At 60.8% G+C, this 16,123-nt stretch overlaps 2 protein-coding genes across 4 annotated transcripts; both read left to right on the forward strand.

Moving 5' to 3' along the window:
• Positions 1 to 327: 327 nt before the first annotated feature.
• PATL1 (PAT1 homolog 1, processing body mRNA decay factor) lies at positions 328 to 9,272 on the forward strand. 3 transcript variants are annotated; one of them, XM_050336877.1, is made up of 19 exons: positions 331 to 606; positions 1,275 to 1,386; positions 1,526 to 1,737; positions 1,814 to 1,891; positions 2,469 to 2,663; positions 2,742 to 2,843; positions 3,017 to 3,106; positions 3,232 to 3,434; positions 3,507 to 3,590; positions 3,723 to 3,906; positions 4,938 to 5,061; positions 5,153 to 5,250; positions 5,333 to 5,392; positions 5,840 to 5,988; positions 6,319 to 6,478; positions 7,089 to 7,238; positions 7,618 to 7,709; positions 7,877 to 8,026; positions 8,159 to 9,272. In XM_050336877.1, the coding sequence occupies exons 1-19, from the start codon at positions 592 to 594 to the stop codon at positions 8,178 to 8,180; spliced, it is 2,280 nt and encodes a 759-aa protein (XP_050192834.1). In that variant the 5' UTR covers positions 331 to 591; the 3' UTR covers positions 8,181 to 9,272. The 3 variants fall into 3 exon arrangements, with proteins under 3 accessions (XP_050192833.1, XP_050192834.1, XP_050192836.1); XM_050336879.1 differs by having other exon boundaries at positions 332 to 606; positions 1,817 to 1,891; XM_050336876.1 differs by having other exon boundaries at positions 328 to 606; positions 3,232 to 3,590.
• Positions 9,273 to 9,658: 386 nt separating this feature from the next.
• On the forward strand, positions 9,659 to 15,716 carry OSBP (oxysterol binding protein). Its single transcript, XM_050336875.1, has 14 exons — positions 9,659 to 9,981; positions 11,013 to 11,221; positions 12,088 to 12,335; positions 12,438 to 12,636; positions 12,878 to 12,983; positions 13,065 to 13,119; positions 13,322 to 13,453; positions 13,530 to 13,775; positions 13,855 to 13,975; positions 14,050 to 14,153; positions 14,247 to 14,342; positions 14,417 to 14,598; positions 14,683 to 14,903; positions 14,981 to 15,716. Exons 1-14 carry the CDS (start codon positions 9,674 to 9,676, stop codon positions 15,121 to 15,123), a joined length of 2,370 nt encoding a protein of 789 aa, XP_050192832.1. The 5' UTR covers positions 9,659 to 9,673; the 3' UTR covers positions 15,124 to 15,716.
• Positions 15,717 to 16,123: the final 407 nt, after the last annotated feature.

The raw sequence follows: 16,123 nt of genomic DNA on the forward strand, positions 1-16,123 counted from the left end.
AGGGGTCACATCCAGGGGGACACCTGGGGACAGGAGACGTGGTGAGGCATAGGGGACAGCTCGAGGACACGGCTGCGGATAGGAGACACAACCGAGGGGCGTGGCAGGGGACACAGCTGGGGACAGGGGACGTGGGTGAGGGGACAAGGCTATGGACAGGGGTTTCACAGCTAGGGTAGACGCATCTCACGGGACACTGCCTGCGTATGAGGTGACACCTGGGAGACACGTCCGGGGACACGGGACAGGACTCGCGGCGGGGGGAGGACACATCCGGGGGGACACTGGCTGTGCATGGGGTGACACCTGGGAAACACTGCCTGCGAACTGAGGTGACACGTGGGTGACACAGCCACCGCCGCGCGCAGGACAAAAATGGACGCATCCCCTTTAAGACACCCCCCACCCCGCGAGCTACAAGGGGGCGTGGTTAACTCAGACCGCGCCCCCCTCACGCGCGCGGGGGTGGGGCGTGAGGGGCACTGCCGTGGGTGACGTCATGCGGCTGCGCCCGCGGCGGCGCATGCGCGGCGGAGCGCAGGGCCTGGCGGGGCGGCGCGGGGCCTGCGGGCGGGGGGCACCGGCGCCGCCATGTTCCGGTACCCGGTGAGCGGGGAGGCACCGGGGGACACCGCGGGCACGGGGGGCGTGGGGACGAGGCGTGTTGGAGAACCGCGCCGGGGGCACCACCGGAATGTAACGGGCTGGGGGACGGCGGCGGTGTGTAACGGGGAGGGGGCGTGAGGGGATGGAGGGGTCGTGGCGGAGCTGTGAGGGGGTGGGGGGCTCTGAGGGTGTGTAACGGGCTGGGTGGAGCCACCGGGGGGATCTAACGGGCTGGGGGTGGAGGTCAGTGTTGGTACGACGGGCTGGGAAGGGTCAGTGGGGCGGTGTGATATGGGGGACACTGGGGGGGTTACAATGGGCTCGGGGGTGGGGTATGAGGGTGTGGGAGGGGTCACCTGGGTGATATAACGGGGTGGGGGGACACACACCCGGGAGGTATAACGGGCCGGGAGAGAAAGAGTGAGCTGGGGTGGTCACTGGGGAGGTATAAAGGCCGGGGGGGGCTGTGACAGGCTGTGGGGGGCACTGAGGGGGTGTAATGGGCTAGGGGGTCACCAGGGATGTGTAATGGGACTGGGGGTAATGACAGGCTAGGGGGGTCACTGGGGAGGTGTAAGAGGCCGGGCAGGGGGCTTTCCCCTCGGCGTGGTTGTCCCTTGGGATGAGGAGCCGCTGCTGAGCCCATTGGTGGTTACTGGCTGTGCTAGTCCCTGGAGGACTGCCCGCTGGACGAGGACGAGGACACCTTCCAGGCCCTGGGGGAGGAGGATGAGGACATCGACCAGTTCAATGATGACACCTTTGGGGCCGGGGCTGTTGGTGAGACCCTCGGGGGGCCTCCCGACCCCCTTGCTGTGACCCCCAAGTCCCACTGGTGTGACACCTAAATCTCTTCATGTGTTGCCCCCAAATCCCCATGATGTGAGCAGACACCTGCTGTCCCCACATGTCCCCCCAGATGATGACTGGCAGGAGGCCCACGAGCGGCTGGCAGAGCTGGAGGACAAGGGGATGCCGGGCCAGGACACAGACGGTCCAGCCGGGAGCGATGGGGACACGCTGGGCGACCCCGAGGACACGCTGGCTGAGCGGCTCACGCGCCTCGTCATCGAGGGTGATCTGGAGGACCCGGCCATCATGCAGGCCGTGCACACCAGGGGGCCCGCCCAGGTGAGCTCTGAGGGATCCTAGGGGGCTGCGGGGCTGGATCCTGCAACCCCGTCCTGACTCTCCATGCGCTTCCCAGCAGCCTGGAGTGCTGAATTCCAGCATCTGGGACAGCTCGGCCGTGCTGCGGCGCATCCGGGGGCCTCTCCTCGCTCAGGTACAGGGGTGGGGGGCGCTTCCCCAGTGCTCTCCCTACCCCAAATCCCTGTGGTGGCAAGGCGGGTGGGATAAGATGAACTTGGGAAGCACTTCCAGCTCTGCCTGGGGTAGTGGAGTGTTTGGCTTTCCTGCCACTGCATCCAGGTGGATGTGATGTGGCTCGTTGTAGACACTCTTATAGTCGTTGCTCCTTGGAGGCTGGAGGGATGGGATGGGGTGGGATGGGATGGAGGGGTTGTGGCTACTCTGTGATGCCTGGTGACATCTGAGGGACATCAGGGCTCCCAGCAGGATTTGGGAATGTTGGTGCCTCGAGGCAGAAGATTTTTGTCTTGTGGTTTAATTAACAGGCAGGCTTTGAACTGTTGCGTGACCAACCCACTCCCAGGCTGGGAAGTGACACAGAATTCCCACTGCATACCTTGTTATCCCAGACGGGGATTTTGGGATCCCCGGGAGATCCCAGGAAAGCACAGTGGGAAATGGGGAGCTGGCAGGAGGAGGGATGCGATGGGACAGTGTTCATGCCCCCCGTGCCAGTGTGTGATCTGGGGGGGGGGGTGTTCCCCTGGCAGGAGATGCCATCGGTGTCCGTGCTGGATTACGCTCTGCCCCAGCGGCCTCCGCAGGCTCGGGAAGAGGAGCGGGACCCCTCGGAGCGGGCACTGCCCCGGCGCTCCTCGTCCCCCATCATCGGGAGCCCCCCGGTGCGGGCCGTGCCCATCGGCACCCCCCCGAAACAGGCCGCCATCCCAAACTTCAACCAGCAGGTACCTCCCTGTTTCCCGTGGCTCCAGGGGGTGCAAGATGCTTCCCGGGGAGTGACTGTGCCACTTCCCTCTTCCCAGATCTTGTGTCCGAAGCCTGTCCACATCCGAGCTACCATGCAGCAGCGCTATCCTGCTCCCTACGGAGAGAGGATGTCCCCCAACCAGCTCTGCAACGTTCCGGTATCCAGCCCCTCCACATCCCTCTTTTTGGGATTGACTTCCAGCCTGCCCCCCTACAATCCCCCAGTGACCCATTCCTGCAGCTCATCCCTGCTCCCTGGAGCCTGGCCTGCCTGGCTCACCTTCCTTGTCCCATCTGTGACCGGGGTGCCTCTTCCCATGTCTTTCCCCAGAATTCCTCCCTCCTGGGCCACCCATTCCCCCACAGCGTCTCTCCCGTTCTCACCCACCTGCAGAGGGCCCAGCTGCTTGGAGGAGCCCAGGTAAAGCCCCTTCCTGTGTTTCTCCAGCCCCTCCACGGGCGGCATCTGCAGGATTTGGCTCTCCGTGGCTCTCTTCCCTGGGAATTCCCCCCCAGCTGACTCCAGGCGCTCTCTCTCCCCGCCAGGCCGGCCGAATGTCCCCCAGCCAGTTTGCCCGGGTGTCCGGCCTGGTCGGGAGCCCCCTCCCCTCCGTGAATCCCAAGCTTCTCCAGGGCAGAGTCGGGCAGATGATGCCTCCAGCCGGAGGGTTCCATGCCTTTTTCGGGGCTCCCCCTGCTCCGCCCCCCTCGCAGCTTCCACACCCTCCGGGCCCCGGATCCCACCTGAGGTTGGTGCCGTCCCTTTCCTGGCCGCTTCCCGGCTCCTGGTGCCCATCCCTGACTCTTCCTGCTTTTCCCAGGCCGCAAATGTTCCGGCCGGACACGACCCACCTGCACCCGCAGCACCGGCGGCTCCTGCACCAGCGGCAGCAGCAGAGCCGGAAGTGAGTGCTGGGGGCTTGGATTGGGAATGCCGGGCGCAGGGACGTGTCCTGCTTCCGGGGTCACCTGTCCCCCCCTCTCTGTCCCTTCCTGTAGCTCCGGTGTGCTCACGGGTGCCCTTCTTCTCCTGCCAGCCAGCACCGGAGCCTCAACGGCTCCGGAGGGGACCGAGGGGGCCACCGGAGCAGCCATCAGGAGCAGATCCGTAAGGATCCCTATGCTAACCTCATGCTGCAGCGGGAAAAGGACTGGGTGTCTAAGATCCAGATGATGCAGCTACAGAGCACTGATCCCTACCTGGATGACTATTACTACCAGGTATCCGAGAGCGGGAAGAATCCAGTTCGTTCCCAGCCTTAGGGAAACTGGGATCTTCCAGTGTGTTGGACGTGGATGGGGGGTTGGACGTGTCAGGAAGGTGAGGTGGAGGAACAGTGTGGGATCAGCATCTGCCTCCTCTTCCTGGGTGAGATTTCCAAAGATTTGGAGATGCTGGGGGACACTGTCAGCATGCATTCGGAGGTCTGGGATAACAGGAAAGCAGCTCCTCTCTGTCAGAAGAGGAAGAGACAAGATAAAACCCCAGGAATAGCAGACAGGGAAGGTGCTAAATGGAAATTCAGCAGAGACCCATGGGCAGGGATTGAGTGACTCTGGTCTGACTGGGAGTGCTGGTGGTGAATCCTATGGGGAGGTGAAGGTGGATAGGGTTGAATTGCTGCTGCTTTTTCCCAGTTCAGAGAGGGAATGCTAGACAGGGCTGGGAAGAGGCAGATTTGGAGCAGGTGGAGCAAAGTGGTAGATGAGGGACGGTTTGAGGGTCTACAGGGGGAGAGGGGAATCCACATAGGATGGACACCTGGAGTGGGAGACTGAGTGGGGTGGGAGAGCTATAGTTGGTGGATCTGTCCCCTCTGGAGCTGGCAGAGGTCTTTTAGGATCTGTGGGTGAGCTGGTTCCCCGTAGAGGAGAGGAACTGGGGCAGGATGTGAGTCAGCAAAGCTCTGCTGTTGCAAAAGGGTCGGACGTTGGACGGGTTGGATGTGGTGGGGAGGCCCTGGCATGGTGACAACAGAGCAAGGCAGGCAAACTGGGATGTGCTGGGAAGGACTAGGAGCTGGGAAACTCACAGGGAGAGCAGATCTATCCTTGTGTTGAGGAAGGGCTGATGAGGAGCCTCGGCCTCCATCATCCCAAGGGACGAGAGAGGAAAATGCACTCGGCTGTGGTTTAAATGACAATGTTGGGAATACTGGGAAATGTGTAGCACAGGCTGGGAGGACGGAGATGGATCACTTCTGGCCTGGTTTTCAGGAGAGGGTTCTCAACCTCTCCTCTCCCTGCCTCAGAATTACTTCCAGAAGCTGGAGAAGTTGGCAGCAGCTGAGGAAGTGCATGGGGATGGTCCCAAGAAGGAACGCACCAAACTCATCACCCCTCAGGTGGCCAAGCTGGAACACACCTACAAACCAGGTAAAACCCTCCAGCAGCCACGGGGGCCTCCCGTTATCCAGGGATATTTGCTGGCTGATGGCAGGGCTTCCCTGCTCCCTCCTTCCTGCAGTGCAGTTCGAGGGCTCGCTGGGAAAACTGACCGTGTCCAGCGTTAACAACCCCCGGAAGATGATCGACGCCGTGGTGACGTCCCGCAGCGAGGATGACGTGAGTTCCGGGCCTTCCTCCCCTCTGGCACATCTCTGGGGATGCTTCCCACGTCCCTGACTCCCTTTTCCTTCCCCGGCAGGAGACAAAGGAGAAGCAGGTCCGGGATAAGCGGCGACAGACCCTCGTCACGATTGAGAAGGTGATTTTGGGGCAGGGGGATCGTCGTGGCCCTCGGAGGCTGGGGGTGGAATGAAGGGTGGGATGGTCTCTGTGATGGATGAGCTCCAGGCATCCAACTGGGAAAAGGCAGTGGCTGAGGTCCTACTTGGATCTCTGTGGAGCAGAGATCCCATAGATTCTCCGTGCACAGGACAAGGGGGAGTGATGGACAACAGAGAATGGCTTTAAATTGACTGAGTGTGAGTTAAATGTGATATTGGGAAAAAATTGTTCCCTGTGATGGTAGTGAGGCCCTGGAATGGATTTCCCAGGGAAATTGTGGCTTCCCCATCCCTGGAAGTGCCCAAGGCCAGCTTGGAGCAACCCGATCTAGTAGAATGTGTCCGAGCTGGAGCCCGATAACCATTACGGTCCTTTCCGAGCCGAACCATTCCATGATTCCATGGGTGATCCCTGCTTCCTGCAGACGTACAGCCTGCTCCTGGATGTGGAGGACTATGAGCGCCGGTACCTCCTGAGCCTGGAAGGGGAAAGGCCAGCCCTGATGGGAGAGAGGAAGCAGAAGATTTGCGACATGTATGACAATCTGAGGGGGAAGGCGCCTGGCCAGGACAGGTGAGCAGGATTTCAGGAGCTCCCACACTTCCTGACCACTCACAGCCACTCAAACCAGCTTTTCATGGATCTTTATGACTATTCCAGTGGCCGAAATAACCTTTTTTGGGGGATATTTTTCCTTTTTTTCCCCTGGTTTCCCCTCTCTGTGGTTACAAAGCCACAAATTCCATCCCTTCAGATGAGAGTTAGGAATGTCCTTCCTGTGTTGTTTTTCCCTGCTCAGGGATGTTTCTTTGAGGCAGGGGGTTTTCCCACCTGGCCCAGCCAGGGGATAACCCTGGGATGCTCCCAGGGGAGGGTTGGCACCTCTTTCCTCCCCTTCCTCAGGCCGAGTGATGACCACTTCATGCAGATCATGTGCATCCGGAAAGGAAAGCGCCTCGTGGCCCGGATTCTCCCATTCCTGGCCCCGGAGCAAGCGGCCGATGTGCTCATGGCCACAGCCAGGAACCTGCCCTTCCTCATCAAGAAGGATGCTCAGGATGAGGTGAGATTCCAGAGGCTGGGAGGTGCTCTGTGAGGGGGTGGTTTGGAGCTGGATCTCCTCAGCTCTACCTGGCAGGTGGGAAGTGATATCATTGGTGGTTCCTGCCTCTCCTGTGAGAGTGCCAGAGGGGTGGGGGAGCCTGGGAATCTGGGAAATAAGTCACAGGATCATGGAATAGTTGGGGTTGGAAAAGACCTTAAAGCTCATCCAGTTCCAACACGACACCTTCCACTAGACCAAGTTGCTTCAACCTGGCCTTGGACATTTCCAGGGATGGGGCAGCCACAGCTTCCCTGGGAAATCTGTTCCAGTTCCTCACCACCCTCACAAAGAAGAATTTCTTCCTGATATCCCACCTAAACCAGCACATGGAATCCTGGAATGGTTTGGTATGGGACTTAAGGGTCACCCACTGGGCAGGGACACCTTCCACTAGCCCAGGTTGCTCCAAACCCTGTCCAGCCTGGCCTTGGATAGCCTGGAAATCTGAGGAAGAGGATGATTTAAGAAGGAAAAATCGTTGTCTGAGGATAAAGCCATGGGGGGAATTGCTCACAGCAATTCCATCTGGAAGCATGTGGAGCTTCCAACTCTCCCGCTTCCTCCACAGGTGCTTCCCTGCCTGTTGAGGCCCTTTTCCCACGTCCTCTACCACCTTCCCTTGGGAACAGTCACCAGCCTTGTGCAGCAGCTCACGAACCTACCTCAGAGCGCCGCCGCTCCCACCAACCTGCACCTCACTGCTGTGCTCCAAAACAAGGTACTCCCCCTCCCTTGGCATGGCTTCCTGCCCTTGGAAATTCCTCAGCAGCCTCCCAGAGCCGGGTGCAGTTCCCAGTCTTCTCTCCTCTCTAATTAACGAGAGCGTCTGGCAGATTAATTAACGGTCTGAGGTGGCCCCGGGCAGCTTCCGGGCCTGTCCTTCTGGGCTACAGAGTCCTGGCCTGGAATTTGGGGTGGGAATGCTGCTCCTGGGCTGGGAGTGGTTCCGGGTCTTGCCTGATGGATTCAGGCCCCAAACAGCCTCTTCCTCCTTCTCCTCCCAGCCAGGGATCCTCCTGCTTGTCCTTGCATTCCCAGCATTTGGAATTGGAAGGGATGCTCGGAGGGGGCTCTCTGACCCGTCTGTGTCCCCACAGTTCGGTCTGTCCCTGCTGTACTTGGTCCTGAGCCGGGGGGAGGAATTGCAGAGCTCGGACACGAACACGGAGCTGATCCAGGACAACCAGTGGTGAGTCCCTGTCCTCCACTGTTCCTACATTCCCAATCCCTTGGGGAGGACAAGGTGGCCTCTAAGCTCCCAGAATCCTTCCCTGAGGGGAGCTGGGGGTTCCTGGCTTCCCCCAGCACCTCCCACAACTCTCACCTGCTCCCTTTTCCCGCGGTTTTTCCCGACAGGACGGAGCTGATGCTGATGGCCACCCGGGAGCTCCTGCGGATCCCTCAGGGAGCCTTGGCCAAGCCCGTGTCCATCCCCTCCAACCTGATCTCCCTCTTCTCACGCTACGTCGACCAGCAGAAGCTGAACCTGCTGGAGACCAAATTGCAGTGAGTGTCCAGCCCCCTTTTTCCCATGGGAATGCGGCCAGAAAAGGGACAACCAGAGGTAGGGGGTGGGAAAAGCCCTGAGGGAGCAGCATGGAGGATCTCTGATCCCACACTGTTGTTCCCCGATTCCAGCTTAGTGCACGGGATCCGGTAGATCTCCGTGGCTCCTCGCCGCCACCGGAATGTTCCAGAGGAAGGCTGGAAGGAAGGATGGATAGATGGATGGAGGGCACACAGTTCACCCCACACCCCCACACGTGGGCCTGGCATGAGGGGCACATCCTGCGCCCCCCCAAATTCCTGGATGAGCAGGAAAAGGGGAATGTTTGGCTGCTCCCCTCTTTTCCCATGAAGTGTTGCCTTTCCCTGTCGCTCCCAAATTCCCACTGAATCCCTCTGCACCCCCAAGCTGCTGCTTCTCCCCCAAACTCTCACACTACTGAGGATCCTGAAAAGGGGGAGCCTCTCCTCCCTATCTGTGGGATGTCAGGGGTTCCCCCTTCCTTCCCTGCTCCTTCTCCAGCCCTTCCCAATCCCCCTCCCAGCCTTTCCCAAGGTGATCACACGTCACACACCTGTTTTGCACACTTACCACGTCTTCCCAAAATTCAGATCTTTCCCTCACCCCCAGGATCAGCCCCAGCAGCTCCAGGGGGAGCTCAGCCAGGCCTTTGTCCCCTTCCCAATCCGGGTGGATCCAGCTGCTCCTTGGGAAGGTGGTGGTTGGGGGATAATTTTACTTTTTTTTTTTTTTTTTTTTTTCTTTTTCTTTTTTTTTTTTTCTTTTAAAAAGAAAAAAAACAAAACAAGAGATTTGCACATGTAGGGATTTTACACCCAGAATTCCTCCCGGCATTAACCAGCCCCTCCTCTTCCCCCTGATGCTCCCAGCCCTCTCCCCCTCATTTTCTTCTGACAGATCAAGTGGAAAGTTCATTTATTATTATTATTTTATATTTTGCCTTTTTTTCCCTACCTTTTTTTTCTGCCTTTCTTTTCTCTGCTCTTTCCTTTTTTTTCTGCCCTTTTTTTTTTATTTTACTTTCGCTTTTTTTCCCCCCTGCTTTTGTTTTGACTTTTTTTTCCTTAGTCGTCTTCTATTTCCTTTTTTTTCTGTTGTTTTTTTTCTCTTCCCCATCCCCTCTGCTCCCGCCTTCCCACTTTTACGTTCTGGTTAATGAGAATAAAAGTTTCTAAATTTACATTTTTATAGGGTATTGTAAATAAAGATGACTTGTATACTGCTGCCCGCCTGACCGCTCCTTCTCCGGCCCCTGGCGCCCCCGGGGGTGTCCCCAGGGAGGTGTCTCTCGCTTTCCTCGTTTGTCCCCACGCAGGTCTCGAACCCGCGGCCCGGGTGTACCCACAGCCTCGAGGGGGGCGTGGCGACGCCTCAGCCAATCCCCGTACGCACCGCGCCAAGCCCCGCCCCTCCGCCAATGGCTGGCGGGATGACTCACCGGTCGCCGTCACGCCGCGCGGCGCGCCGCTCCCTCTCTGATTGGTCGGCCGCTTGACTGACGAGTACGGCGCCCGCATCTGGCCAATGGCAGCGCGCGGGGCGCCCCGCCGCCGCCGCACTCGCCAATAGGGCGGTGGTGTGGGCGGGGCGACTGACGGCAGCACGGCGGGGCGGTGGCGGCGGCGATGGCGGAGCTGCGAGCGGCGGGCGCGGGGCCCGGCCCGACCGCGCCCCCCGGGTCCACGGCGCTGCCCGCGGGCCCCGGCGCGGCCCCGGCCGTGCCCTCACCGGCACTGAGCGCCGGGGCCCCGGCGGCACCCACGGCGCCGGCGGCACCCCCAGCGGCGGGAGGCGGCGGGGCCGGTGCGGGCGGAGGCGGCGGGGCCGGTCCCGGCTCGGCCCGCGAGGGGTGGCTCTTCAAGTGGACCAACTACATCAAGGGGTACCAGCGCCGCTGGTTCGTGCTCAGCAACGGGCTGCTCAGCTACTACCGGTAAGTACCGAGGACCCCCACCGTGACCTTGGGGACCGTCTGAGCCCCCACAGACTGAGCGGACGGGGAGGGCAGCCGTGTCCTCCGCGCCCACCGAGGAGGGGTCGGTGCCCCTCGGGGGCGGCTGGGAAGGGGGGCGGGTGTCACCTCCCTGTCCCCGGGGTTGTCACCTCTCGGTTCCCCAGGGTTGAATTTGGGGAGGAGGGCGTCAGGCTGTTCCCCGGTGCCAGCAGGGCGGGTCGCACCTCCTTGTCCCCGAGCTTGTCGCCTCCCTCTCCCCAGGGTTGTCACCTCTCGGTTCCCCAGGGTTGAATTTGGGGAGGAGGGCGTCAGGCTGTTCCCCGGTGCCAGCAGGGCGGGTCGCACCTCCTTGTCCCCGAGCTTGTCGCCTCCCTCTCCCCAGGGTTGTCACCTCTCGGTCCCCGGGACTGTCACCTCCCTGTCCCCGCGGGTATTTTGGGGGGGGGTCGGAGAGTCTTCACCCCCACCTCTTCCAGCCCCTGGATCCCGCTGTCTCTCCCAGCGTCTCTTCCCTATGGCCCCGTGGCTCGTTCCCGACAGTAGCACCGCCACCCCCTCGGGGACATCTGAGCCCTGCCCGGGGGGGGGGCCGCGTCCCTCCATTATTAATAGGAGAAGCCGAGTCTTGGGCAGTGCCGGCTCCTATTACACGGCTGGGAATGGGGGGGGACACACCGGGAGGGGGGGGATGTCCCGCCTGGATGTCACCCCTGCCACCCGCTGACGTGGAAGGGAGTGCCAGCTTGGGACTTCAACCTCGTCCCGGCCCGTACCAGGATCCGGGAAGCACCAGGATTCCCAGGGCTCCAGGATCTCTGAGGCCACTCCTGGGAGCTGGAGGCTGTGGATTTAAGCCCCCCCTCCCTTAAAGCGATCCCCGCCTGCCTCCCTATTAATAGCCCCGCGTGCCTGATCAGGAATGCCAAGCCCCTTGCACGGCCTCTGTGGGCTGGTCCCGGGGAGGATCCTGGCCCCTTCCCTTCCTCCCTCACCGTGTGCTTCCCGTGCAGATCCAAGGCGGAGATGGGCCACACGTGCCGGGGCACCATCAACCTGGCCACAGCCAATATCACCGTGGAGGATTCCTGCAACTTCATCATCTCCAACGGCGGCGCCCAGACCTACCACCTGAAGGCCAGCTCCGAGGTGGAGCGGCAGCGCTGGGTCACCGCCCTGGAACTCGCCAAGGCCAAGGCGGTCAAGATGCTGGAGGAGTCAGGTATGGCATTCCCGGCATCCCACAGGAGGTGGGGCAGGGGCATGGTGCTCTCAGGATCTGAGGAAGGATTGTGGTGCCCCCAGGGTGAAATCCCAGTGCCCAGCAGGACCCAGGATAGGATCCTGGTGCCCTAGGCAGGATCTCAGTGTCCTCAGGTTAGGATCACAGTGCCCTCAAGGTGAAATCCCAGTGTCCCATAGGACCTAGGGTAGGATTCCAATGTCCTCAACGCAGGATCCCAGTTTCCCACAGGATCCAGAGCAAGACCCCAGTGCTACACAGAACCCAGGCTGGGATCCCAGTTCCCTGTGGAACCCAGGGCAGTCCCACAGGCCACAGGGCAAGTTCTCAGTGCCCTCAGGGTGAAATCCTAGTGCACAACAGGACAGTACAGGATCCCGGTGCCTCAGGGCAGGATCCCCTGTGCCCCACAGAACCCAGGGGAGGATCCCGGTGCAGGATCCCAGGGCAAGGTCCCAGTTCCCCACAAGACCCAGGGCAAAATCCCAGTGCCCCACAGCACTGGACCTAGATCAGGATCCCAGTGCCCCATAGGGCCCAGGGCAGGATCCCAAGGCAATATCCCAGTTCCCCACAAGACCCAGAGCAATATCCCAGTGCCCCACAGTCCCCACAGGAGGATCCCAGCGCCCTCAGGGCAGCATCCCAGCACCCTGGGCAGGGTCCCAGGGCCCCACAGGCCCTAAGGCAGGATCCCAGCAGCCTCAGGGATTTGGGAATCCCCTGTGCTCCCCCTGGCAGCCCCCCCCATCACCCCCTGGCATGGCGGCTGCTCAGAGCCGGGCGTACGGGACAGCCCCCCCGCCTTCCAACCCTTGTTTCCCATCCCTTCCCCGTTCCCTCAGATGACTCCGGCGACGAGTCGGTGTCGCAGACGGACAAGACAGAGCTGCAGAACACGCTGCGGATTCTCTCCAGCAAGGTGGAGGATCTGAGCACCTGCAACGACCTGATCGCCAAGCATGGCACGGCCCTGCAGCGCTCGCTCAGTGAGCTCGAGGCCCTGCGCCTGCCCCCCGAGAGCACCGACAAAATCAAGCAGGTCAACGAGCGGGCCACGCTCTTCCGCATCACCTCCAACGCCATGATCAACGTGAGGCCGCTTCCCAAGGGAAAACTGGTGGGAAAACCAGCGGGAAGCACTCTCACCATCCCCCACAACCACTCGTGTTTGGGTTTGGTTTTGTCCCCGCAGGCCTGCAGGGATTTCATGCTGCTGGCGCAGACGCACGGGAAGAAGTGGCAGAAGTCACTGCAGCAGGAGAGGGATCAGCGGATCCGGCTGGAGGAGACACTGGAGCAGCTGGCAAAGCAGCACAACCACCTGGAAAGGGCGTTCCGGGGGGCCACGGTGCTCCCTGCTGGCACACCCGGCACCGGCAGCTCTGGGAAAGGTGGGGTAGGACAAGGCTGCTTTCCCTGAGCTTCCCTTGCTCCGCTGATCCCAAGGGGAGGGGCTGTCCCGTGTCACCTTGTGTAGCTGAGGGATTTTGGCACTTAAAACTGGCTCCAAAGTGGCCCATCTGAGCCTTGCCTGTGTGCCCCCTGCCTGCTGGTGACAGGGGCCTCCCAGTGTACCACTGGTGGGAAAGTGGGAGCAATGTCCTTTCCTTAACAACACTGTCCCCTTCCAAGATCTGTGCTGCCCCTCCAAGGGTGACATGAGTGACGAGGATGACGACAACAACGAGTTCTTTGATGCCCCCGAGATCTTCCCCACGCTTGACATGATGGGGCACAAGTGAGTTTTGGGGGGCTTTGGGGGCGTCTCCACTGCCTGGACCTTCTTGGAAATGATCACCCTCTTTTCCACTCTTTCCAGGAGAACAGGGAGCAACATCAGTGGCACCAGCAGCGACATCAGCCTGGATGAGCAGGTGGGATGGGGGTTTATGCCTTTGGGGCGGGAACAGGGCTGGGCTTGGGGTCCCCAGATTCCCAGAGAGGGGTTTTGGGAGGGTCACAGGGATGGAACAGCCCTTGGAGAAATCAGGACTGGGCCAGGGGTCCTCAGATTTCCACAGAGGGGTTTTGGGGGGGTCACAGTGATGGAACAGCCCTTGTCTCCCCCCTCCCCAGTACAAGCACCAGGTTGAGGACACCAAGAAGGAGAAGAGAACCCGTATTCCCTACAAACCCAACTACAGCCTCAACCTCTGGAGCATCATGAAGAACTGCATCGGGAAGGAGTTATCCAAAATTCCCATGCCGGTGAGTGTGGATACTTCTGACGAGTGGGCTTGGGGACCCCAGAAAGCCCCTTTTTTGACCCATTTTTTCCTTGAAGGTGAACTTCAATGAGCCACTGTCGATGCTCCAGCGGCTGACAGAGGACCTGGAGTACCACGAGCTCCTGGACCAGGCGGCCAAGTGCGAGAATTCCCTGGAGCAGCTGTGCTATGTGGCTGCCTTCACTGTCTCCTCCTACTCCACCACCGTCTTCCGCACCAGCAAACCCTTCAACCCACTCCTGGGGGAGACCTTCGAGCTGGATCGGCTGGAGGAGAGCGGGTATCGCTCCCTCTGCGAGCAGGTGTGGCCAGCCCCGCTCTCCCAGCCTCTCTTATTCCCTCGGGATGGCCAGCACTGAGCTGTTCCCAATCCCTGTCCAGGTGAGCCACCACCCCCCGGCCGCTGCCCACCACGCCGACTCCAAACACGGCTGGACGCTCCGCCAAGAAATCAAGATCACCAGCAAATTCCGAGGGAAATATCTCTCCATCATGCCTTTAGGTAAGCATCCTAGGATTTTGGGAGCCGCCCAAGGTTCCGGGTGTGGTTCCCAACACAGCTTTCCCCACCCTCAGGTACCATCCACTGCGTCTTTCACTCATCCGGCAACCACTACACGTGGAAGAAGGTGACCACCACAGTGCACAACATCATCGTGGGGAAGCTGTGGATAGACCAGGTGGGAAATCACAGATACGGGAGTGCCCTGGTCATTTACGGATCCCTTGGGAATGGAGTGTGGGTGGATCTGACTGTCATCTTTCCTCTGCAGTCGGGTGAGATCGAGATCGTCAACCACAAGACAGGCGACAAGTGCAACCTCAAGTTTGTCCCTTACAGCTACTTCTCCCGGGATGTGGCAAGGAAGGTAGGGAGAGCAGGGAAGCGCGGGACATCCCAGGGTGCCTGCGTCCTGATCCGTGCCATCCCCTCTCCCTTCAGGTGACTGGGGAGGTGACAGACCCCTCGGGAAAGGTGCACTTTGTCCTGCTGGGCACGTGGGATGAGAAGATGGATTGCTACAAAGTCCAGCTGGGAACAGGGGACAACGGAGCTGAGGCCCGGCCACGAGCCCACGAGTCCGAGGACAGCCGGGTGCTGCTGTGGAAGCGGAACCCGCTCCCGTGAGTCGGGAATACGGGATGAGGCATCTCCCGGGAGCGGAGACGCGGGGCTGGCGCTGAGTTCCACTCCTTCCCGTGCCGCAGGAAGTACGCGGAGAACATGTACTACTTCTCAGAGCTGGCGCTGACCCTGAACGCCCCAGAGAGTGGGACGGCTCCCACGGACAGCCGGCGGCGTCCTGACCAGCGGCTCATGGAAAACGGGCGCTGGGACGAGGCCAACGCTGAGAAGCAGCGGCTGGAGGAGAAACAGCGGCTCTCCCGCAAGCGCCGTGAGGCCGAGGCTGCCCGCGCCTCCGAGGACGGTAAGGAAGCGGTGTCCCCTCCTCTCCGGAGGCCCCCCAGGTGGCCCCCAGGCCCTGACCCCCTCTGTGCCCCCCAGGGACCCCCTGTGATCCCTACAAACCGCTGTGGTTCGAGCGGAAGAAGGATCCGGTGACACAGGACCTGGCACACGTCTACAAGGGGGGGTATTGGGAGAGCAAGGAAAAGCAGGACTGGAGCCTGTGCCCGGATATTTTCTGAGCCCAGCGAGGAGGAGGAGCAGTGGGATGGGGGGGGATGAAGGCCAGGACCCCCCCCTTCCGTGTCTGTCTTAAGCGCCCGCTGTCCCTTCGCTGGCCGGGCTTTGCCTTAGCCCACCCAAACTGACCCTGGGGAGCGGGAGCCACCACTGCCCCCCCAGAGCCGGGCTGGAACGGGGGGTTCCCTCATCCCACCCGCTTCCCTGGCACCCTGGGGAGGGGGGCACGGCCACCCCCAGGGTGGGGGGTCCCTTGGGTGAGCCCAAGGCTGGCCTTGGTCTCCCCCCCCCTCCCCGCTTTTCTTCCCGTCCGCCCCCAGGAGTTTGGGTGCTTTTGGGGTACGGGAGGGGCCAGACTCCCCCCCCAGCCTGTTCTATAGGTGTATATTATATATATGTAGAGAGCAGTCGGGGTCCCCTGCTCCCCCTGCCCACGGGGAGCCTTCCCCAGCCCCTGCTTTGGGGGGTCCCCCCCTCCCTGGGATCTCCCCCACTCACGGGGACCCCCCACGAGGTGCCTTCCCTGTAGGTTTAGGGTGGGCTGGGGGAGCTGTCCTGGGTTTTTGGGGGGGTTTGCACCCCCAAACACTACAGGGGTGGGGGAAGGCAGGGTGGGGGTCTCTGCATCCCCAAACCTGAAATCGGGGGCTTTTGATGCCTTTTTTTTTTTTTTTTCCTTTTTTGGGTGTTTTTTTTTTTTTTTTTTTTTGTCCCAAGAAAAAGAACTAAATTAAAAATCTGTGAATGCCCCAACCCGCCTGTGCTTGCTCTGGGAGTGTGGGGATCCCCTGCAGCTGGTCCTGGGGGGACCCCTTTCTCCTGTGGGGCCCTGATCCCTGCAGGGGATCCTTGCACCCCAAAAAAAGGGGGTGGCAGCACCCAAATAGGGACTTGAACCCTTTTCCTGGGGGTCTCCAGGTGCTCCCTCGTCACCCAGGTCCTGCTGCCCCAGGGTGCCTGGGGGAAAGTGGGGTGTGTCCCCCTACATTCCTTGCTGGATTT

The sequence above is a fragment of the Myiozetetes cayanensis genome, unplaced genomic scaffold (genome assembly GCF_022539395.1).
Source record: "Myiozetetes cayanensis isolate MyiCay16 unplaced genomic scaffold, myiCay2020 scf6-25, whole genome shotgun sequence".
Lineage (NCBI taxonomy): Eukaryota > Metazoa > Chordata > Aves > Passeriformes > Tyrannidae > Myiozetetes > Myiozetetes cayanensis.